General features: G+C 44.1%; 2 protein-coding genes across 2 annotated transcripts in view; one reads left to right on the plus strand and one right to left on the minus strand.

The window, feature by feature from the left end:
* Window positions 1–398: 398 nt before the first annotated feature.
* On the minus strand, window positions 399–10,633 carry cpa6 (carboxypeptidase A6). The gene is made up of 11 exons (XM_057013775.1): window positions 9,297–10,633; window positions 7,776–7,851; window positions 4,209–4,333; window positions 3,057–3,171; window positions 2,840–2,941; window positions 2,637–2,741; window positions 1,985–2,095; window positions 1,820–1,910; window positions 1,407–1,609; window positions 1,218–1,302; window positions 399–1,117 (listed from the first exon to the last, which is right to left on the minus strand). The coding sequence occupies exons 1-11, from the start codon at window positions 9,602–9,604 to the stop codon at window positions 903–905; spliced, it is 1,536 nt and encodes a 511-aa protein (XP_056869755.1). The 5' UTR covers window positions 9,605–10,633; the 3' UTR covers window positions 399–902.
* A 4,089-nt stretch (window positions 10,634–14,722) lies between these two features.
* The window catches only part of prex2 (phosphatidylinositol-3,4,5-trisphosphate-dependent Rac exchange factor 2), a 56,386-nt gene continuing 46,746 nt past the window's right edge, over window positions 14,723–24,362 (plus strand). Inside the window, exon 1 of the mRNA XM_057012970.1 lies at window positions 14,723–15,201. Coding sequence (XP_056868950.1) covers window positions 15,064–15,201 — 138 coding nt within the window. The 5' untranslated portion in view covers window positions 14,723–15,063. The remainder of the gene's footprint in view (window positions 15,202–24,362) is intronic.

A 24,362-nucleotide genomic window follows, 5' to 3' on the forward strand; every position in this document is an offset into this window, starting at 1 on the left:
AGGAGCAGATGGGAAAACAGGATGGTATATGAAAGAGTCAGCTTGAGTTGTGATTACAAGTTGCAATTAAATGCAAGTTTTTGTCCTTTCAACAGAATTCTTTCGGATTCAATCTCCTTGTATCAGTACTAAAATCAAAATGACTGTGTTACAGTGTGCATCATCGATATCAGGGAGCTGAACCACAGGTTGTTTGTAATCTGCTCTGATAATTATCTGCAAAATAGTGATTTTGTCTTCTAAATGAATTCATGTTTAAAATTTAGGATTAATATTTCAAAAGAAGAGGATAGAGAAGCTCTGATCCATGGGCTGCATGTACCTTGTTGCCCCTTTGGACATTCATCCACCTGAGCATTAATGCAATTATCAAAACAAAACAAGAACATGACTCAAAGTAAACCAAAGGTTGTCACGTATTTATTATAACATCGATTTTGCAGTAATAAAGGCATTAAATTATAGTTGCATATCTAAACTGACACTCGGTAGGTCTATCTAACATTAAAAATACAGCCATATTAAAAATACAGTTAGGTTTATATTACAATATTTCAATCTAAAGCGCTGCTATTTCTTGACAAGTGCTCATGTGACCAAAAGTCATTAGGAAAACCTTGTGTGTGTGTGTGTCGGGGGACCTTTTAGACAAGACTTTTTATGGACTGGACTTCAGAAAATTGGTATAAACAGGAAGGTTACTGGGAGGAATTATATGGGGGAAAAAACCTGAAAACAAATGTAAACAACCCTAGAAACATTAAAAAAAACAACATCTTGTTCCAGTCTCTTTCCTGGTGTTTGTCCGTCCATCTCCTGGTTAGATCTGTTGGGAATATTAACTCTAAGCAGGAGCAGGAGGTGATGAAATAAATAACCATGAGGGTGGAGCTCTGCGGAGGTCATATATATGGAAATTTGTTCCTGGCTGGCTTGCACTTCTTCAGTACTCCTGACGCGATGGCCTTCACCGCCCTCGTTGTCTCGCCGCACGTCGGGCTGATGAGGGACTCGGGAAGGAGGAAGCCGAAGTATCCCGTGTCCCTTAACTCAAAAGCAAACGTGTACGGTATCCCGTTTTTGTAGGCCCAGTCAATAGAGCTTCCAGAACTGACGTCTGTGTGAACATTTTATCGAAAAATTAAAGCTCACACCATAAAAACCCACCTTTAAATAAAGTAATCCGAAAAGTAATCCGGAATCTGAAGACTACTCACACAGTGTTGTGGAGGCGGGTCCATATCTGTATTTAAGTCCATATGCAGAGTACAGGGCTGTCACTGCACTACGAGCTGCGGACTCCTAGATGGAGAAGACAAAAGATCAGACCTGTGATTCTATAATTCGTAACAATGTGCTCCAATACACTCAGGATAAGCCCAGACGGTTATTAGCTGAAGTTTTACCACACAGTCGAAGTTCGGGATAGTGGCGTATTTGTAGGAATATGGGTAAAGCAGCATTTGGGCGTAGGCGTGGATGGAGATGTACGCTTTGATGCGTTTCTTGTGCTTGCGCAGGAACTTGGCCACGGCTTTGACTTCAGGTTCGGACTCTGGGAAGGGCCCGCAGTAGGTGTCATCGCAGGGATGGGAGGATGCCCCCTGAGCTGAGGAGTGGAAAGGAGGGAACATATCGGGACAATTTTCACTCCGAGCATTGAGAAACGCTCCTATCACATCAAATGCTATGGTGCTACGACACGGACAACCCTCCTTTTGTCAATGTCTCTGCATTGTTAATTTGTCCTTCTGGGGGTTAAAATGTCTGGCTTGACCCTGAATGCTTGTCTGTGCACGTCCAGTGTCATCAAACTCACCACACCACTTCACTTTCCAGTTTCTATTTGCATCTACTCCTCGGCAGTGGAACTTGTGATTTTTGGACCTGGTTTTCCTCCAGAATCGATCCTGCGGGGAAATGAATACTATGTATATTTTTGTGTATTTCTCATTAGATTAATGTTTGTCTTGCCCTGTGGTACCGTGGTCCAGCTGAAATGATATCCATCCACATTGAAGACAGGCATGATGTAGAAGCTGAGCTGATTAAGCAGGCGTCTCATCACAGAGTCCTGCTGGTACGAGCCGATGGCCTAGAGTCATAATTTAAAGAAGGAGGATAAAGATGGTGCAGAGCTGGCATTCGGCCAAGAAACTCTTATAAATCTTATAAATTATCACATATATGAAAATATATGTTAACTTTTTTCATGCAGGTGAGTACTGGAGTAAGGAGATTTGGTCACTAGGTTAATACTGCTTAGGTTCAAAGTTAATGAGCTTAAAGGCTTAAAAGAAAGATGGCACACCGACCTCAGGTGGTCAATACTAAGTACTACATCCGGCTCATACTGTTCATCATTTCCAATCAAGAATTTTGAATGATTATTTATTGTCATAGCACTGTAAATACGACATTCAGTGAGTTGTGTTACGCTTTAACTTCAACTCTTCTGCTATCTTTATGCCAACCTGCACAAAACTTTGGACTGACTGAATGTGTACCATCTGAGGTGTATTTAATATAAGAATCAAGTCCCCTCTAAAATCAACAGATGTTGCTTTTGTCGAGCCCGAGTTTGACTTCTGTATTCACAAAGCTATACAGAGTTAAAATATGGACACTAGAATTACCTCTTTGACGAACCACTGGCAGAAGGCGGGTCCTATCCACTCTCTGGCATGGACGCCACAGTCAATCCACACGGCCTTCTTCTGATGCCGACTTCTCTTTCCTATCTGACAGGGCATGATCTCCGTCAGTTGTGAATAGCGTGAGCATGTGCATGCGCGCACTCGTGACTCTGCGTGTCACTCTATTGGGATTTTTCTCCAACCTGAAGCACGTAAAGTGGCCTGCCCTCATAGGACTTCCCGATGGAGAACATGTCAACCAGATTGGGCTGAGTTCTGTTGATTTCAAACATCCAGCTCTGAATCTTAAAGAGAGAATTGAGAGATTTTGAGGTGGATGGGACCTCGCAGGTGCTGCAGATGTTTGTTTAGCAGAGGAGAGTGGGAGAGGGGTGGGCGAGTGGCGGGAGAGGCGTCTACCTCTTCCAGAGAGTGGTAAACCTCGTAGTCATACTGAAACTCTGACCTCCGCTTCCGAGACGAACGGTATCCCGTCTGCTTTTCAATTTCCTCCTGCAGATCGGAGATAAACACCCTGTGGGCAGAGAGCAGGAGGCAGTGGGACAGGTGAGGAATATGTGATCAACTCTGACCAGCATGTTTGCTGTACCAAATTTTCAAGTTTCTCGATAAGGCTAAAATTAAAAAAAACCAAAACCATACAGATGGTGAAAATATACGCTCTACCTAATAATTTTTTTTGAAAGGATATTTATACAAAAAATTCCATCTAAAAGTTTTACCTTCTTTCCTTTAACCTACTCATTTCTGTGTGTCAAAAAAGCAAATGGTCTAAGATGGTGCAAAAAATATGCGATTTACCAATAATTCAAATGTTTATACAGTTTAATAAATCCTTACTAATAAAACTTTCCACATGGGGAATGCAAAGCTTAAGATAATCATAACGCAGTGCTTGAAATGTGTCAAAAACCAGCCAGACTTATGGCCAAGACGGTCATTATTTGTTGAGAAGCTGCTCTCTGGTCTGACCACTTCGACATAAAACAGATGCTGTGAGCAGCTTTCACAGCTGCTTGAGCATGTGCACCGTTTCTGTTTTTCAAATCCTTATTTTTGGACTTTAATTATGGTTTCACGGTCCTGGAAAAAAGTGACATTGCAGTTTCTTTAAATTTTGGAACATAATGTTACTTCTTTTAAAGTGATCTTTCATGTAAATCCCAGCTGCTGCACGTGGCAGCAAACAAAGCGGTTTAAAATAGATCAGTAATAGTGAAAAATTACAAAGAAAGCTCAGTGTAACTGCTCGCTTTAGGAAATGTCAACCAAATTAAAGCTCTGTGCAGAAAGGACCTCTCTCCAGCTGCATCTGCTTTAAACCACAATTTAAACCTCAGTTTTGACAAATGGTAAAATGAGACTGGGATGGAGCGATGAGAAGGAGCGCTGACTGGGAAAGAGGCTCCCACAGTGGGTGTGCACGTGACTGGGCTCCCAGGAAATACTGTATGGTCTCTTGCATGCAAACATGTGCACAGCAGGCAGAGTTGTTTCAAAACCGTGATCCTGAACCAGACAGCCAACGAGGCCCAGTCTGACCGTTCCTACCCATAATCGATATGTTCCTGCTGCAGGCGTGCGTGCACGGCAGAAGTGTCATTGCGCTTCACGTGGACGTCCACGGTTGTGTTTTGACAAATTAGGGACGCGCTGTTGGGCTGCCAGAAGTCCACCTACATGAAGAGAACAAAAGGCATGAAACCAGAGGCACAGTGCAACCTGATTATAGATGATAAAAATGAGATCATTTCACTAGGATTAAGAGTTTCAGTGTCAGTACTGTCTGAAATATTCTATCAGACAACCCTCTTTTGTTATATGATGCCTCAACTAATCTCAGTGCTTATTTCTCCTCAAAGAATCTATAAAGATTTAACAAAAATGAAGCCTTACTGTCTGGCCTCCAGTAAAATAAACTAAAATGCACTTAACTCAACCTGAGTTAAGGGTTTAAAAGCATGTGCTGAGACTGCAAAGATGACCTTGGTTTCTTATCTGCTGAGTGTTTGAAATAGCGCCAAACATTCAGTGGTGATTGTCAGATTAGTTTTGATTAACCCAGACATTAAGGCATTATTTAGACAGCACCCTAACAAGAGGGATTGGAGGAATGTCGAGGATTGGACGGTTGCAGAGGGTGTCCTACGTACTCGCCTTATATTAGCAACCAACATGTCTCTCAGCACCTGTTATCAAGCCCTGATAGTTGTGTCTGTCAGTCACTGCTGAGGCAGACGGGATATCGCCTACGTGAGTCGACTACCCAAACACAGACGCCAGGAATGGAAAACAGATGCGAGGAAAATGGAACTTCTGAGCAAGTACATCGGAACGGACGCTGGAAGTCCGTTTTTAACGTGTGTTTTTGCAAACGTCCTCGGCTGGCTGATGCTGCAGGCGCAGATGCTCGATAATGTGTGAAAGGCTTTAATGGTTTACAGAATGTTGTTTCGTTTGGTTTCGTTTATGGAGCCAGGAGGCTACAAATGGGACCTTTGGTGATGGTAAATGTAAACCGCTCTGCGCTTTTATGGTGTTTCCAAATGGTTAAGTCCCACAAATGTTGCAGTGTGGCTCCGTTGTTAGCCAAACAAATCCCAAACACATCAGCCCTTAAAGGCATTTAAACAGCCTCAAATGCACATCTGAGCTCTTGGAGCTCTGTTGAGATGCCCTAAAGACGGAACTCCTACATCAACTCATGTCTCTCGGATTTAAATGTTATGTCTGCGAGGGTTTTTTAATCGTAAGGAAAAAAGGGGAAATAATTTAGTTCCATTAAAGCCAGACTACTTTTGTGTAGGTATAAGGGAAATGGTAATAAAGCCTAATTAATCACTTAATTCCTGTTTCCTGTTTGCACTGGAAGTGTACACAAACACTGGAATCAGAGGGAATCCAGGCAGCCTGGCAGTCCCACGAGAATAACTTGATAAGATCTTTAATGCTGTTTGTTTAATTTGTGTTTTAAAAAGCCTTGGATGGTTCAAAGATACTGAACCATGAAAAAGAGCTACTAAAAGCCTTATCTTTGGTGCAGGGGTGTGCATTTTATAGGATTTTGTGATCATATTCTTAAACTGTGTTTGGTTATTTTGCCAAAAGTGTGTAAATTTGAGTGTAAAAGGCTGATTGCATATGCTTCCATGTAGCCGTGAGACTACAGTGACCACTGCACCATCCGGTAGACCCCAGTAATTACCAGTTATGTGCTCTGAGTCGTTCTCGGAGCATTTTCTTTAAATCAAGTCAATCAAACTTGCACAAAAGTCCTGCAAATGACCTTTCCACGTTTCACCAAACAAAACCTGTGACCTTAGAATTTAACCAACCGTAGAGCTGCATTCCAACAGCCATGATGTCACCGACAGATGTGCTAGAACGCCGTCTATTTGTCAGACGCAACAAGAGCATCGGCGGTGAACTTATGATATCATACACTGCTGATAGTGGACAGATGTTATGACTGGGAAAAGGCAAACATCCTCCAGGGGCGAAACGCCCATGTCACCGCTCTCCTCAGGAGACCAAAGATCCTGACAAATCACCAACACTTAAACTGTCAAACATACAGTAATCCCTACAGCAACACATCATAGAGATGGCCAAAGCCAGTCCCTAAGGGCCCGATTCAAGCCGAGTTTTGACTCCTGCCAGGCAGAAAAAGCTTTCACAAGGTGAAGTGGAACCCCAGGTGAAAGTGTTGTCGATGCCTGTAGGACAGAAAACCCGGCTTGAATGTGATCCTTGCGGATCGGATTGTCTCGTCCCTTCTCTAGAACCCACCGGAGGAAAAAGGGTGAAGACTTTTTTAGAAGCTTGTGTTACTTTGTTGATAATGTCATTCTATATTCTCGTGTTGCAGAACGCTCATCCTGCTCATTTATTATTTGACCTCACTCCCAGCCCAAGGCAGTAGAGGTAGTTTGGCTGGATCTGTGGCAGAGTGATACTCCAAACACAGCTGTCCAAACAGTAGCTGCCGCAGCCTCCGCTGGTCTTGGCCTCCGCTGGTCTTGGAGCGCTGCGTCCTTTCAAACGCCGCATGTAAAAACCCAAACTAATCAATGGTTAAGGAGACCCTTCTCACCCTGTACCGTCGCTACCTCGAAACCAAAGCGTGAGCCCAGGCCCAGCAGATGCCTTTCATAAATGTTAATGAGGCATGTGGCCTGTAATTCAGCCGCAGCGCAGGAACGTTCACTGTTTCTATCCAATTAATTACCGGGACTATGTGCGTGTTTCGCTGGGAGGAAAGGGGGCGGGCCTCAATTTTGGTATGGGTCTGGATAAAGGAGTGGATCCAGGAATTTTAATTTAAGGGAGCTGTTAGGCGTTGGCGTGAGGGCCTCTCTGCTTGTTTCGGCATGTAATCCGCTCATCCCTCCCAAAAAACGTGAGGGGAAATATTGAATTTGTATCTTTAAATCTTTAAGGCTGAAAACAACATGCTAAGGAAAGTTGTCCATGCCGCTGATGCCAAATGCATTTTCTCTCCAGGTTTTCTGTCCCTCAGTGTCACCACTTGGAATTTTTGGCCTTTTTTGGCTCATGAAGGAGTGCAGATGTCTCAGCTGCACCAGACGAGCACCCGCGACCGCACCTCTCCGCGTCCCTGTCCCCGGGGCCGCGCCACATGGTTGCACGCACATTAACATTAACGACACAGCGCCACCGCTAATGTGAAACATCCCTGCGTGACGGACAGCTGTGACGGATAAACCACTGGGCATCAAAGGCCAGGGTGAGCTGAATAAAACCTTTATTTACTCTGAAATAAAACTTGAAAAACCTAATAAAATATAGACAATTCCATAACTTTTCCCAAGATGTGTAACAATACACCCTGAGCTATGCTTTTTGATTTATGACACATGTCTGACACCATCAAACATAAAAACAATCAACTAAATTCGTAAGAACTTGATTTATAACACCAGTACTCAGAAACATCTGTGCTCATATGGGTCATAAATTCAAGTATTTTGAAGCATCGCTTTGATTTTAGTAAAACTTTGGAATATTTAAGTTGTAATCTGAAAATTAAACAGTTCCTTTTCACTGTCATGCATTTAAGTACAAAAAAAGAGAAAGAAAAAGCAAATCTGTGCCAACCTGCATGTGTCCCAGAATGTTCTTGAGTGTTTGGACCTCGTCAATATTCTTTGGATGTATTCTGAAGACTTGATCTCTGCACAAACAACAAGTGTTTCATCTCACAACTGGCGCCAATGTGGCCACAAACGCATATTTTACAATAACAAAATCTCACTAAATAAAAGCGACAGTTGATTTAAATCCCCAAATGATCACAGCCTTCATTTCTAAAGTGAAGATGACACAGGCGTGTGATACGAGTCCAGTTTTCCATGAGCTCTCTGTGTCTCCATCGCCATTATTCCGCTTCTTCCAAACAGTGTTTTACAATGTGTAACACAGGAAATTGGGTCGCAGTAAACAAAGGTGTCAGGAGGTTCTGATGAACAAAAGGACCCAGGGGTGTCCCGTGAGAGGGCCACACTCTTTCATTCAGTGCAACGTGAGGCCGGAAAAGCCAGTTTCCACAAGCAAACAGGTGGTCTGAATGAATGAAAAACTGTATCTTGATGCATTCGAGTGAGTTTAAACCGGTCTCAATCTTTACTTTTCTCTGTCCTTTTCTGAATTGTGTGTGTCAATACCAGAGCACCGTCCGCTTCCACAGCTCAGCTGCGGAGGAAGTGAACGTCCCCTTCAAATGAAGGATGGCAGGCTGTTGATGTTACATTGTTGGTCTGGAAAAGGTCTTTTGCCTTTTGCCTTCAACCATCTGCGGGTCTCTCAGAGTTAAGGCTGGCCCCGAGTTGTCAGTCTGCTTGTTTCCTCGGCAGCGGGATGGAAGCAATTTGCTTTTAAGGTCCCGCCCTTAAATCAAGATGTTGATGTTTGATGCTGCTGTGATACAGCAATCAACAGCGCTCAACAGCTTAACATTTTATTTCCAACAAAGCCTTGATTCTGATGTTTCGTCTTCTTCTCAGACTTGCAAGTGAGGAGCGCGACGCCTGCCACATCCCAGACTGAAACGCACCAGCTTTTGATGAGGAGCAAAACATGTGGAGCACCAAAAATATGCACCACACTGTCAGGCAACAAGTTTCTTCAGAAAAACAGACCATAAATGCGTGCCAGACTCATGCTTTCTCTGTATTTAGCAACATGATTATATCTGTAATTGCACACAATTGAGATCATCTTTTCATCCCAGTGATCTCCCAAAGTTCAAATAAAAGCTGATTTTAAGTGAAGAGGTGTCACTCGTCCTCGTAAACATATACAGGGATGTGCATGCGCTCTTTATATCAATTATTTTTCCTGTTGAAACACAATTGATGAGAATGTGTCATCCATGTGAATCGGCCTCCATCTGAACCACATGGTTTCACCCCAAATAGCATCGGACAACAGAAGTGAACAGAAAACATCTCATTATGTCTCAAACACGAACCGCGTTGGCTCCCTTTGTTCCATCCGTGAGATAACCCACTCTAATCAGGGAGAATCTGTCAGGAAACCTCTCTGTCGTGCGCTTTTCTAGTAGACTGTGCGCATATGGACTGAAGAGCCCCTGAAATGAATGGAGGGGTCTTTACTCACCCTGCGTAGCGGTTGTTGTAGAGGAAAGCCACGACGGGACACAGCACGTTACTGCAGATGATCACGCAAGCCGGTAAAAGCAAGGCGCGAAACGCGCTCCTGGGACCCATCCTTGGAAGAGCGGACCAGAGGAAAACGGACCGGGAGCTTCTGCAGGATGCAGAACCTGAACTTTTAAAGTCTCCGCCTGCAAAGTCACTTTGGGTTTTATTGTCCCTCTGATGGCGAAAACGCTGCAAAGGTTGGACATCTGGCGCAGGAGAAGCGTTTGCCACCTCTGTGGAGCTCTGGAGGGAATTACAGCGCATTTTAAAAAAAAGGTCCGAGGAGGACCCGAGTCACGTGGGTCGGTATCGACGACATGAGCGCGTCTGTTCTACAGCGTATTTAACTGACAAAGCGACTTTAAAGTGGCGCGCTTGTGTGTAGACATCAAGCCTAAGCACAGTCCTGCAGAAGAAAACGGAACGATACGAAGAAAACCAAAAGAATTCTGCACAATCTGAGCCCAAATTGGCTTTGAGTAATGCCCATTCACGCTATATAATGGGCTGTGGTGTTCTACTAATGGATATTTTTACTTTTCATACCTCATTTGCTCCTCTTCTGTACTTTAAAAAAATATTTCTAACATGTCGAGATGATCATCAGCCTCTGCACAACTGGAAGTAATAAGAAGAAATTCCAAATCAAATTGCTCAACTTCTTGAGAACCGTTCTTAGATGTTGTTCTGCCTGGTGCCAGAAGACACTAGAAGCAGCTTCCCCGTGTTCCTAAAATCTTTGCATGTTGTTTCCTTGTATGCATGTATAAAACCCACGTTGTGTGATGGGTAGCTACTTGGGTCGGCTCTACTGCAGATCCCTTTTGGGGCTTTAGGTGGCTCTCTGTTATTCTAGACTTTTTGTGACCCTGTTTGATCCTCTGCTTATCACCCAACACAGTGATTAAATGTCTAAGTCAACCGCCTTTTGTGACTGCGTGGCAGCGGCACATTTTTCACATGCTTCCCTCCGGTGGTGCCACCTGTTTCACACTCAATTACTGCACAGAAGACCCAAAAAACACTCCCCAAGAACCAAGAACACAGCTCCAGTCAGTGCAGGTAGTTCTTGATTATACAGCTATAATGGTGTTTACACCTACCACATCTTTTACACAGCATAAAACCTTCCTTTATTAGTATAAATCACAGTCACATCTATGAGGATGTATCACATAAATACAGCTACATGAAAATAAAACAGGTTTTAAGTCCAAATCATCGAAAAGTTTCACTCTAAAAGTGGAGCTGCAAAGGGCTTAAGGGTAAATGTTACATGTGCTGCTAATTCAAAATGAATACATCTCTTCTTAGAGTAAATGTCATAAAACACTCCACCTTACTGGAACAAGCCTATAACTTGGAATGGTGCATTTTAAACATTTTTTTCTTGTTCTTCTCTGAAATAGGACCAATTAAAAGAAAAGCCAGAACTCCAGAAACTGAAGTGTGTCTGAGCACAGTGACAGTTGCACACAGAAGCATATTCATAACGCCCCCCCCCCCCCCCGCCCTCGGTGTGTATCGCCTTCAAGGGAGTTTTTTTTTAATAAAAAAAAGTTGAGGGGAGAGTGAGCTCGCGTGTTTTGGCTGCGCCGCTGGTTGATCGTTCAGGCACGCCATGTCGGGCACGGAAATGTCGGCGGAGGCCTCGGTGTTGTTTTTGACCCACAAGAAAGCCAATCTGGGCACGCGGCGGTGTTTTTTGGGGGGGTTGCGATGGGAAAATGAAGGACTAAGCGTTTTTTTTCTGAGAGGAATTCTTCAGCTGTGCAGTCTTAGAATGGCACCAAGGTGCAGTAAATCGCGATGTTGCTCAGGCTGCGCTGAGGGGTGTGAATGAGGCCTTTGATAGCACGCCGCCTGGGACTGGCATTTCAACAAACCATGGTGGTACGAGGAGGAGGGGGGGTTCAAACGGAGAGGCCGACTGCTGGTGTTTGTGGTGACGTTAGGGCTTCTGAAGGATCTGAGAGGTCCCAGTTGACCCTTAAACAAGGCTGCCGGGATCATCCGCGACCCTGAGGGCTAAAGAAAAGGATGAAAGGAGGATAAAGTCTGGAAGGCAAAAAAACAAGAAAAAAGAGCGCGTCGCTCTCACAATGAGTTGGAGAATTTAGGGGAAGTTAATCTGGCTGCCAAACTGAAGTTTTGAATTACCTATCATTGTGAGATCCGAGACAAAACAGAGGTTAGGCTGAGCTCCACTCAGCAACCTGAAGATCCCCTGATTACAACACACAGACTCGCTCACACCGATAGAAGTTCAGGCCCGACAGTCAGAAATAATAATAATAGTTGTCCTCAGCAGCAGAACACAGTCATTATATTGAAGAGTAGAAGTCTGTTTTCCTACAAACACCAAGCCATCTGACGCGGTGACAGGAAAAATAAAACCCAGTTGACGATCACGTGCTTGTGGTTTCCAGAGATCTGGCTTTCAAAACGTTCACGCTTCCAGTTTTAGCTCAGCGTGTTCCTAATGCAGCCTTCACACCTTCAGCGTTCACAACATCAATATGTCCTGCATATAAGGTAGATCGTAAACAAGCAGGGTCCTAGAGCTGAACCTTGAGGCACTCCTTTGATAACCCGAGGGACCAGTGGTGTTGATCCACCGAGCCCGGTCCTCCTCAAGTTTTCTGCTGCCACTGTTGCTTGTTTGAGGGTCAGGCCCTGGATTTCTGTGTATGACAGATGTTAAATAAATAAAGTGTAACTGAATTATGCTGGTAAATGGTATCAACGCTCGGTTGCCATTAGCTCATGCACACTTGAGACCGTTCAGATGATCCAATGATTCTGCGAATCTTTAGATCGCCTCTTCAGAAATGCAAAAAGAGGAGAGGGAGACCATTACCCTTCAAACAGATCTAATTACACACCAAGCCAGGGTATAATAATAGAGGCAGTGTGAATGTAGTACACACAGGGGACGACTGGCAATTGAATGTTCTTGATAATGAAGGTGTAATATATCGATAAAAGTCATTAAAAGACATGATTGAATTCCAGTCCAGCCATCCTCGTTTCAGCAGATTCTCTGCAGGGAGGAGGGAATCCTGCCGACTCAACAGTTGTTTTTTTTAAAAAGAAAAATGTTTTTTTCATGTTGCATGTTGATATGCTGTGTCTGTGTGTGCGTGCGTCTGTGTGCATGTGTGTAAATGTCAGTTTAATGTGCCTTTAAGCACAGCCTCTTAACCTCTGGGTGTAATAGATAACAGTTGCTGAGTTTAAGGGCTTGTTTAAGCACAATTGATGCAGCTGTTGGATACAATAATGGCCCATTGAGATCAATTTGGATTTAAAAGCCGACAGATGAAGATGGCGTACTCCTGCACGTACAAGGTTTATTGTTTTTCTGCAGAATCAGGGAGAAAAAGACAGACATTCAACTGCTGCTAAGAGTTGTCGGTCCAATGCCGTGTATGTTTTCTACAGCATCATTAAGTGACTGGCTGAAGAAGAAATTGGATACAGAAACAGAAGGATCAAATGATGGCATGGGGCTCCTCAACTTTAAATGTTGTTTTAATGAAAGACGGAAGCGTTAAAGGGTCAAGCAATTCAAAAGAAAGAGAAAGGCTTTATGATGTGCAGCTCTGCCACAAATATCGATTTCTCTGGTGTTTTAAAGGCCTTGGACTGGGCTTTTGTGCATCGCTGCAGAATCCTCAACAGCCCTTATTTAATGTAAAATCCACCAATAGCGCCATCTAGTGGAAACAACACCACAACGTCATTTTAAAACTATGCAGTACTTAATTTAACCGCTAGGGCGCGCACAGTGCCAACATTTATTGCCCGTCCTCGCCTCCTCAACAATTTGAGCGTAATTAAGACATGAAAACTCACTCTGACACCGATCAGTGAGAGCAGTATTCCTTATCTCACTGTCTTCTTATTTTCAGGAGAACTGTAAAAACTAGACTTTAAATTTGCGGCATAATGGACTTGTTTATCATATATTATAAATCATATAATACATCATAAATCACCCCCCCCCACACACACACACAATAATTATATAAGATGAAAAGAAACCACAGGCACTGACAGTATAACAAGCTTTAAAACAAGTGAATTGCTAATATGGGTTATTTAACTGTTGTTCTCCGGTTTTGATTATGAAAGTCTGGAGTGTATTAGTTACAGTTAATTAAGCACAACCTTGTGTTATTAATGGAGCCTGTCAAATAGAAGTTGCACACTCAGAGGTTGCTTGTGTGCTAGTGAATAATACAGTTAATTCCAGCAGGATATTAGGTCTCTTTTCACCGTTTTGCATCTGGGATGAGTAAAAGAGGCTCTCTTCCTGTCCTATTCACACCGCTCTATGAATGTAGAAATCGCTGCTGTATCTTAATTAACTTTGATAAGACACCACATGTATATGAGGGTGACAAACATTTATTTAGAGTTCATAAGTGGGATATGAAACTTACACATATGTCCTATTTTGTGCAACAATCCAAGCAAATAAAGCACATAAGGAGAGCTCTTGAGAACATTACTTGAATTGTAGTCCAATTAAGAACATCAGTATATATACTCAAACTTTTAAGTGGATTGCATTGCTTAATTAAATAAATACTGAGCTTGAAAGCATTTATGGCGACGACATTAATGCAGCATATCTCTAATGAACTGACGTTCCCGCTGGTTTTGGTTTGCTTCTGGCAGCCCAGACGCTCAGATGAGGTTCCCGAGGGTCCTAAAATAAATGAGTAACGTTTTCGTATTTTTTTTTTCACTCCATAAATTTTAGTGGGAGGAAATTGAGTGAAAAGTACGTGTGATTGAGTGAAAATGTAATGTCTGTTGCGTTTGTATTTGATCTGGTCAATTTACTTAAAAAGAGGTGGGGGGGGGGGGGGGGGGGGGGGGGGGGGGGGGGGCACTTACAACCCGCAGATTGGTGATTTAATCAGCGGAGCACACATGTAAAGTTAGCCAAAATGGTCCATTTAAGTTCCGGTTGAGGTTTTCAAAGATAAAACTGTCACAACAGGTTTGCGCATTCGCAAAGAAAGTGATCAGCATAGATGTATGTCGACAAATCCAAATTAATTCCCGATTTAGCAAACTTTGCAAATAAGAAAAAGGCAACAATCGAACTGAATTAAGTAGTTTGTTTCTTCAAAGTAAAGCCATAAATATTCTGCTCCCACTAGACCCAGACGACTTCATAACGTTCGCTTCATCAATCAAATACTGTACTCGCGAAACTACGACAGTATCTTGTGATTTATTGTGTATGTCTCCCAAACCTCATACAAAACTTGTTGCCCCACCCTTTTACATTTGAAAACCTAAACCGGAAACGCCCTTAAGGTACCACGGCCAACTTGACAGTGTTTCCCTCCGCGTTAAAAACTTCCAAGGCTCGATCAGCGTGATAGTTTTTGAGAGTCACATGGGCTCAACTTTCAAAAGTGCTGTCCGGTTGTTGACTGTTGACTACTTTGAGGGAAGCTGTCTGACATTGTTGTGCATTTTGCACTTCCCATTTTTACTTCACTTTTTCCTTCGCTTTCATCTATCTCCCATACTTTTATCCTCCGGGTTCTCTTTAATTTTGGTGGATTTGCAGCGCAGACACCGGTCACCTCGTATATGAACAATGCCTCAGACTTTACACATCTGATCACATCCTCTGTTATGTGAAAACTTTTTCTCCATTTGGATTTTTTTTAAAAGTGGCCGTTTTTCCAACTACTATGACTGAAGAGAGCAGAAGTGAACACAGAGCTGAAAGCGGGAAGGACCTGGAGAAACAGCTCCGGCTCCGTGTGTGCGTCCTGAACGAACTTTTAAAGACTGAACGGGATTATGTTGGGACACTGGAGTTTCTGTCGGTGAGTCCCGCAAATGAAATCAACCCGCATGATTCAGTTAGAAAGCACTAATGTGAAGCGCAGAGAGAAGCCAGACTGTTTAGTATGCACGGAGCATCAGCCTGCAAGTGTAACCTGGTAATAAACAGCAGTGCAAGCTCCCCTACATGCCACTTCACGCAACTCTGAACTAAGCTTTGCAGGTTTCACCCTTTTGACGATATATTAACTCATGAAGCTGCAAGTGTGAAATTGTAAAAGCAGGCATGACATTTCTGTAGTTCCTTACCAGCCTGGGGATATTGCATCCTATTCTTAAGCCATTTATTGGCTGCTGGGGGCGCATAATGGGCTGCCCATAATGACATATTGGTAAGAAAAAGTCATTTTCCACAACGGAATCTGAAATGACCCGTATGAAATTCATCAGTACTGTCTGCGTTCAATTCCTCTCTGTTAGTGTCGCCCTGCTGCTTATAACTCCTGCAGCATAAATATCCATTTGATCACTCCCAAAACAGCCTGGAAAAGTGCAGAAGAGTGCAGCAACACTGCCAACTTATCCAGAAGCCGAGGACAGCACAGGTGGATGCTAATAAAACTTGTGGTTATTGCAACAGAGGGATTTTAAAATCACAATTGTGGCTTTACTAGCCTCACAAATGGAGGGAAAGGGCACCTGTTTAAGGGGAAACTGAGAGATTCGGGTCATATTTAAAAAAAATAAAATAAATAGAGGTCAGATTTGAAGATAGGAGGAGAAGCAGTGGGAACGCAACACATTACTGTCGGGATTTAAACGTTCTGGGTGCTGGGGGACGTTGGGTCTAAGGGACACCCTGTTGTCAGTTGCAGAATTACTTGCCAGACTGCGTGTGCATGTTCTGACCTTCCTCCCACTGCCCAGATGTTTCCAATGGAGGACAGTGAGACCACGAGGGGATCGTGTTCTTAGAAGCGGCATCACTGGAGAAATGTAGGGAGGTGGGGGGGGTTGCTGATGGTTGTGGGGGTTGGAGGCTGCTCCTCCTTCCTCCCCCTGTAGTTCTGGAACTTGGATTGATCTCAGACGTGACTGATCCTTACAAGGCCTCTCTGTTCTGACCCTGGAGCATCAGGATGGCTTTGTCAGTGGTTTTGATCTGACAGTCAAGGACAAGCATTGTTGGTTTGGCTGCATGTTGCAGAGATACAGAAGAGCCAGAAAGTGAGCGTGAGGCACTTTTATCTGCTGTCTTATCATGTTGGGGGGGCCCGGGGAAGCATCGCGCGAGCTCCTCCCAATGATCAAAGAGTGCCCTGCAGAGAAGAGGGGTCACCCAGAAGACTTTCTTCTGAACATGCAGATACACAGGCCTGTCTCTGCCTCTCTCTCTGATGCCAATTTAAAGCAGAAGCTCACAGGTCTCCATGTGTGTAAAGGTCACAGAGAGGAGCCATCTCCGACACTCCCTGGTGGGATAATCCAGGGGATGCCGAATCCCAGCTGGGAGAGAGGCAGAAGGGATATTGCCAGTGGGGAAAGCAAGAGTGGATCAGAAAAAAAGTAGATGGAGGGGCTTTTCGGGGTGGCTGAGGCCTGGTGCCGTCTCTTGTAAACTATATTTCCTGAAAGAGGAATTTGTCCGAGGTTAGGAAACGCTGGGGAACAATGAGACCCCGGTCAGTAGCCAGAGTTGAACGGCGGAGCAGAGATCGTTGCCATAGATCTTTGGGGCCCAAACACAATGCCCCTCTCGCATACTTTACCTTTACGGGAGCGGGAAATCACAATGGCGATTAGGGCGATTTGGCCCAGGACATTCTGAGCCCATTGTGTCCCCCGTATGGAGCCTCTGGGAAAATCCAAAGATTTGCATCTTGTCCAAGAGTCTAAGTTTGTTATTCTCTGAATTAAAGCGCCACCTTTACTCCGCATGCATTAAACTGACACAGTAGTCTTTGGCTTGGAAGGGAAGTTGTCTGAAGTCTCTCAAGTCTGGCTTACATAATAAACGATTATAGCAGGAGATAGTGGGCGGCGTAGGACTCTGGTGTTTATCTTGGACAGCTCGGAGCCAATAAAATGACAGTCATTCTTAGAATTGCCTCAATGAGAGGGACAAATCAAGGCTAAATGTAAACAGTGGCTCTAATAAGCTGCTTTTCTGGATTTTCTTTGTCGGAAAGACTACGAAATAAGTAGCTTTAGTGGATCTCTGCTTAATAATTAGTATGAGATAATCTAGGAGAACTCATGTGCTACTTTTGGTGTTGGAAGTGAACACAGTTCAATAAAAACAGCCCCTTAGCGTTAGCTTCATCACACAAAGGCTGCTGAATTCAAGCACCCGAGCATGCTGCCTGATGCAGTTACTAATACCGTGCATAAGCTGAAACTTCAATTGGTGATTAAAATTTTTGCGCCTTTGTAGATCTTGACCGCCCCTTTGCTCTCCTGTGCTCATCGGTAGCACGTTTCCTGTTAAAATGGCTGCAGGATGTTGTGGAATCAAACTTAATAGGGAAAACAGCTGCGAAGGATAATTTCCTGTCCGCTGGAAACAGGTGTTAAAGTAAACTATGTGTGTGTGTGTGTGTTTCTCCATCTTCCTAACAACCTTGGGATTTGTTTGCCTCCTGGTCATTTTGACTCATAATATCTGACCAGGAGGAGCTGAGGTCAGTGGGGTGACTGACTATATGCTCCAGACACACGGCTGATGACCCCAAAGGTCACAGCGTCTCTGTCCAATATCCTTTCCTTTTCTTGTAATCTATAGACTTCATGCCAGCATCCAGCTCTGTTGTTGCTGTTTTTCTGTGATCCAGACTGGCAGACTGTGACTATTCCACTCTTGTTCTTGTAAACAAAGAGTTTTCTGCCGGTTTTTAATTGGACTGAGTCAGTTTCTCCTCAATGGGTCATTCCGTCTCTACTGGTAGGCACCAGAAAGGGACAATGCATCTCATGCTGCATTTCTGCCTGCGCACGGGCTGGTCCTTTGTGTAACACAGTTTATTACTCAAGCTGAAAGCCAGAATGGCCCTTTTTAGAGTTGTCAATGAGCTCTGTGGCTACTCACTCTTTAAACAAAAACACTGACTGGGATGATTTTTTTTCCTTTTGAGTTGTACTGGTGTGGGAGTCATGTCTTGCATGTTGCAGCTGATCATTTTTTTTGTACTTTACTGCCAAGCGCATGAGTTGTATAGAATTTCTTCCTCAGCATGGGCCATCATGTTGGGTACCGGGCGAGCCAAACGCGTGATTTTAATTGGGCAAGAACCCTGCAATGGTGCTTTTATTTTGGAAAATATCTCCCAAACACAATTGTTTTCTTTTGCTAAACTGAGGTTTCCAAAATTTTGGAGTCTTGCAGAGGGTAATGAGAGGATTGATAAGCATGTGTAAGTACCGCGATTTACACCAAAATGCAGTATATTTTGTTCTGGCATAAAATGAGTGCCAGTTCTTCCCTTTCTGACTGACGACAACAGACAAATGTTTTCTTGTCTGGTATAAATCTTGTATCAGTCAGAGAAAAGTCAGTTTTGCCATTGTTATTGTCTCGTCTGGCCTATGACTTATTGATAACTCTGTGGTCTCTGGGTAAAGAGCCCCTCAGGCGGGTTGTTGCACTGTAGAGGGTTCTTTGGCTTTTGTCTCCGAGGGCATTTTTCAAGCAGGATTTCCTTCCTTCCTTCCTGGCCCTCCCCGTCTTTACATTGTGCTGCTTGTTTCCTGAACTCACACACACACATACACACACATACAAGGATATCTGCCCTCCTGGTAACATGGGGGTTTATTGCACAGGGGATTCTCCATTATAAACCATCAGCTTCAGGATGCAGAAGGGATCCAGGCTCACACACGATGCCTTCACTGTCAGTTTGGCACTGTGGTTCGTGACACAATTCTGCAAGGCACTGAAGAGAGGTCTTATTGGGCAGATTAGGCTAATGTCACAGACCATGAGGCTCATTTGATGAACTGTTCTCATCTGTTTAAAGCAGTTTCCATGCTCTCTGTCCCACCCTCTGTGGTTTAAATCAATGTTTCAAAGTTATTCTTCTTCTGAGTTGTGTATTTCTGTATTAGTGAACCACCAGCAACCAGAACTGCCCACCCAGGCCTGATGGGAAATCCCCCCTTTTTTTTTTTAATTAAGCACATCAATGGGATAATGAAGCGTTCTACAAGTGTCTCTTAGCATGCCTCGTCTGCAGACATCCCCTTTGTGTGTGACTTTTTTTCTTTCTATTTTTGTCTCCAGCACCACCAACTCAAATGCCACGTGCTAACACCGCTAAACCCAGTCTTATTGTGGACAGTCATATTATTCAGTCATGTAATTGACATATTTGACATACTTAATTTGTTTATTTGGCACATGATGCTTATTTTTTACAATAAAATGGAAAAAAAATATAAAAATGTTGTTTAGCTTCAGTTAAAAGTTGTAGAAGATCAGTTTAGTTAGCTTGGGCCATATAAAGTCCATTTAAATTATTCTTCTAGTTGCATATTATCTGTTATTTCTGTTATTTATTAAAAATCTGTTTGATGCAAAGGCGAAATGACCAAACCACTAAACTGAGTTCCACTAAAAAGGAGTTAATTTACAGTGATTAGTGGTTTGCATTCACACTGCTCTGTTGGCGTGGATCCTTTAGCTTTTTGTGCTCTAAAGCAAAAAAGGCCATTGTGAGCAGAATCCCAACAGGAGGGTGTTATTTGTGACTCCAACAGATCCACAAAAAGAGTCTGAAAGAAGGAAAGAAACTGGCAGGTTTGCCTGCGTCCTTATTCTCCACTGACAGTGTCCGGATTTCAGTGTGAGGCTGCAGGTCGCCTCTTTTGTGTCCAGGCAGGGGTCAGGGAGCCACCAGCAGAGCGTCTGGAGCTCGTGTGACGGTCACACTGGGGACAGAATCTGCCCCGTCGTCCTGCAAATCGATACGCGGCTCCGTTCTGGGGTTCCGAGGGCAATTGTGCGGGATCAGCTGATGGCGGTTTGCTGATTGGTGCAGCAGTTTGCTCTCAAAAGAGTAAATTTGTCTGAGCTCGCTGCTTAATATCCAATTTCACACATTGACCCAGAATGTAGTGAAGCTGCTTTTCATTTAGAGGGTGAAATTGAACAAACCCACAAGTCGGTCAGGCTTTGACTCAAACAGACGTGGCCGTGCAGTTTGGCTTGTTTTATTTTATTTTTTTACAGGAGTCAGGCTCAGGCATCGGACACAGGAATATTCACTGGATTAAATCGCTTTACTACGTCTATTTACGTTCAGCCTGTGAGTTCCAGGGTCACCGGAAGGACAAGAAAGTCATGAAAGAGAAGAATTTGTCGCCCTTCACAGACAATTTAACTGCCATTGAAATGAAAAAAAGACAAGAACCTTTTTTAATATTTCCTTCATCTCTCCCCATACTGACCCGTGCACGTGAGCATCAATGGTCTCCACTGAGATGCTGCAGTCACCTTAACATTCCCTGCTGTATTTATAGCGTCTGCTTCCTGTATACATTCCCATCTGAGAGAAATGGAACAGTTCGCCGCAGGCGTAATGGGATGGGAAGCTCTGGATGACTCCTGGAGGTGGCATGATTACCTGTTGAAGACATACAAAGAGCCCTTTCAATTTTTTCTGGAAGTTTCCTGGTGTTTTGCAGCATCTGAGTTCGACTTTGTCTCTAATGAGGTCTTCTGGGGGGGGTGCAGTTAGGCATCTGGCTGTGTGTCTGTAAAGGTGTGTGTAGCGGAGGTTTGGGAGGCCATTTTCTGTTGACCTGCCATTTCTGTGTCCGTCTCTGCCGTGCCCCTTGCTTCACTTCTACTAATTTGATTATCTAATTCAGGGAGACAGAGGGATGACAAAGCGATCACACAGCTAAGAGCGTTAATGAGCTATCAGCATACCTTCACAGTCTAGTGGTTCACCACAGTGGGCCTGCAGTTGGCGTCTCGTTTCATTTCTTGTCCTCGTTCTCGTTCGTATTCCCATTTTTGCGCAGTGTTGGAGCGTCGCTGTTTTCCTGTCAGGGTCCTTGCATGCGCGGGTGTTCGTGCGCTCGTTTGCTGGCTCCCTCAACAAACGCGTCAACAAAGCGGGTCCACGATTCACGGACAAAAGAGGTAGCACGCCAAATAATCGGAGAAAGGCCCATTCATTCTTCCCGGGTTTAGACTGGTAACCAGTGCTAATGAACTCGGTGTGGATCCCTGACCATTACCAGTACTGTAGCAAAAGCACATTGTGGTGGAAGAGTTCTTAAAGTGCGTGGAAACATCACAATATGCAAATATTTCTCCATTAGGTGTTCTGCGATGGGTCGATCCATCTCCAGGGTCTCAGGACGGCTGCTGTGCGTGTAATGGATCAAACAGAGCCTGTGTTCCACAGCAGCCTCCCTACTTCAATGCATTAGCAGATGTTTGAGGCAAGAACGAGAGAACAGGAAGTTTTTTTTAAAATCAAAACACTTTACTGCATCGTTTTGCTCTTTTGGATGCTTTTTGCTGCACTTTTCCTCCCCGGATGGGATTTGTATTCCCGCTCCATCCCACTCTGTGGGCTTCGAGTCTATGTTTCGTGATGAACAACATGTTTCCTCTCTTTTTTCTTCTCTTGGCCACTCACGATCCACGTTCTCAGTGTTTGCCTGTGGAACCAAAGGGTCTCTTCTGGTGCGCTCGTCTGTTTCGTTGACATAAATATCAACACAAACAGAGGGAGGGGCTAGGGCCTTCCGCTGATTGTGTCCTTCTAATCTCGGTTGGGATGCTGAATGGGGGATTGCATAATGTCCATTCACAAAGTGTCCTAAAGTAGGTTGGCTGTGTACACACACCGTCATCATGGAAGCCATACTTCAGTTATTCTTTGTCTTCCCTCAGTTGGTTTTCCCACCAAATCAAGGAAGCGGTGGCTATAATTCCCACCGTCCTCCTCCTCCTAAAAAAGCACATTTTTTAACAGATACAGAGCAAATGTGGATCATGTTATATTGAGACCAATCCCGTTCCGTTTTAGAAGACCTCTGTTCTCTTAGTGGGTGATGCATGACCCATCGTGTGCTGTGCAGGCATCTAACCCAACCATTTAGTCAGTGCGCAGTCCCCATGTTTTTATTCTAAAAGCTATATTGACTGGTCCTTCAGCGCAACCAGGACCTAGGATTTGGTTGACATGTGATAAACTTGCTGACACATTAGCATTCAGTGCTATCCAGCTCAGCTGAATTAGCTGTAACACTTTCCATTAGCTGAGTTTAGCACCGGTTCATCTGCCAAAGACCGATCCGCTTCTGTGTTAGAAAACAGAGAGAACCAGACTTACGCGTGCTTTGGCAAACCCGGGTCTGCTATTGCAAGCCAGCCATCTCCAGTCCAAAGCCCTGACTTGGATTCAGCAAATGGCAGCACGTTTGGCCCTCCCTAGCATGCAAATCACATGCAAATCTTGCACTCCTCATGCTGCCCCGGATGCCTACATTTGAGGCCCAAGACGGCAACTGAAACAGAAAAACAGAGACACCGAAGCAGTGCCAATGGCAAAAGGTAAATCGGGACAGGAAAAAAAGGCAGGCATGAGAAAGATCTGAATTAGGTGGGTTATATAGCTGTGTTTATTTCCCAGTTCCTCAGTCTGCTTGTTTCATTGCCTTTAAAACCTAATGAATCTAACATCCCATGAATGGAAAGAACAGAGAATCTCTGCTCTGCTCCAACTCTTTTATTCTCTTTGTCTTCTCAACTCATCAGTTCGGAGTGTTTCAGAATGTTGCCAACTGCTTATAAAACAGAATTTCAATAATAAAGAATGACTCTTTGAACGTCTCTACCACTGTGGGTAGAGAACGTGTGACACGGGGCGCCGGCAGCTCATACGGAGGAGTTGCAAAGCCTGTTTGTGATTCAGAGGAGGCCGGTGATCAGCAATGCTGGATTCCTGTTGAAGAGCACATCCAGTCCCAGGGAACAAAATGTGCCCCTCTGGAATTTGTTGCTGAGTCTGAGGACAATGACTGCAAACATAAGGAAATCTGCTCCGAAAAAAGAGGGAAATGAGTCTTTAAAAAAAGTTAGCTTCTCTTTAGTAACCGCTACCTGACTCTAAACCCAAGAGAAAGCGTGTTGTAATGCAATCGAGGGATAAAACCTGCACGGACACTGGATTTTGGAAGCCTCATAATCCAGATTTGGATTTAATCCCCACACAGAGGCTTTGCCCACCAACATTTTATGGCTGTGTTTTCAGGTGCTGCAACCCTGGAAGTGAGCTTTTACTGATGGTGCTGTTGTGTACCTTTAAAATGTATCCAGATTCCTATTCACCGTGCACGGAGCTGCTCCAGGATTAGTCCCTTAACGCCATCAGTGTGGCACATCTCAACAGCTTGTTGATCTGTCGGTTTTGAGCCAGCCGCAGATTTTAGGTGGTCCTCTTGGAGATTACGATGGGTCAAAATAGTTTTCAGTCAGATCCAAATCTCTCCATTGGGCCTCTATCTCCATCTATCCGAATGGATTTTGGGCCCTTTTCTTCTGCTGTTTACTTTGTGCCATTGTCACTTTGCTGATTGACTGATTGTTTCTTCTATAATAGACTTCTTGTCATTCAAACAAAGTTATAGACTCCCTAATGAGTCCATGTTTGATGTTGCACGCCACTGACAGCAAGGAGAGCTTCTGATGCAAATGACGCTAATGTTACCCAGCTCAGGTCTTGTACTGTAAGGCCTCGTGCCTTTGTGAGACCCCGGCGTAGCCCACTCCGCGTTTGTAGCGATTAGACTTGCTAATCAGATGCTAATTCTCCTGAGGGGTGAGGAAGCTGCAGAATGGTAATCAGCGGTGAGATATTCCGGAACAAAGCGGGCGATTGTTTAAATCCTGGAATCACTCACTTCCTATTACAGCTGCACGTCAGGGAAGTATTGCGACAACAAAGGCAGCAGGGCGTCGTTCGCTTACTGTGAATGTTTAAAGGTCTTTGCTCTGAAGACCATTATTAGTAATGGAACAGAAAGGATTTGATGTTTTGGTTATTTTTCTCCTGGTACTCCAGCTTCCTCCAGGAGTCACACACCTTACCCCTAAAGTGTGAGTGTGTGACTGAACGGTGTGCCCTGTGATGTGTGTCCAGGCTGTATTGCACCCAGTGACTGCTGGGATTGACTCCAACTCCTG

Source organism: Takifugu flavidus, chromosome 17 (assembly GCF_003711565.1).
Source record: "Takifugu flavidus isolate HTHZ2018 chromosome 17, ASM371156v2, whole genome shotgun sequence".
Classification (NCBI taxonomy): domain Eukaryota; kingdom Metazoa; phylum Chordata; class Actinopteri; order Tetraodontiformes; family Tetraodontidae; genus Takifugu; species Takifugu flavidus.

Bases quoted from the DNA above. Each gene is read 5' to 3' on its own strand.
- cpa6 (XM_057013775.1), bottom strand. From the start codon at position 9,604: ATGCGCTGTAATTCCCTCCAGAGCTCCACAGAGGTGGCAAACGCTTCT. The intron at 2,942-3,056 runs GTAGACGCCTCT...TCTCTCTTTAAG, and splicing joins TTTACCACTCTCTGGAAGAG to ATTCAGAGCTGGATGTTTGA. The intron at 2,096-2,636 runs GTAATTCTAGTG...TTATGACTCTAG, and splicing joins GCCAGTGGTTCGTCAAAGAG to GCCATCGGCTCGTACCAGCA.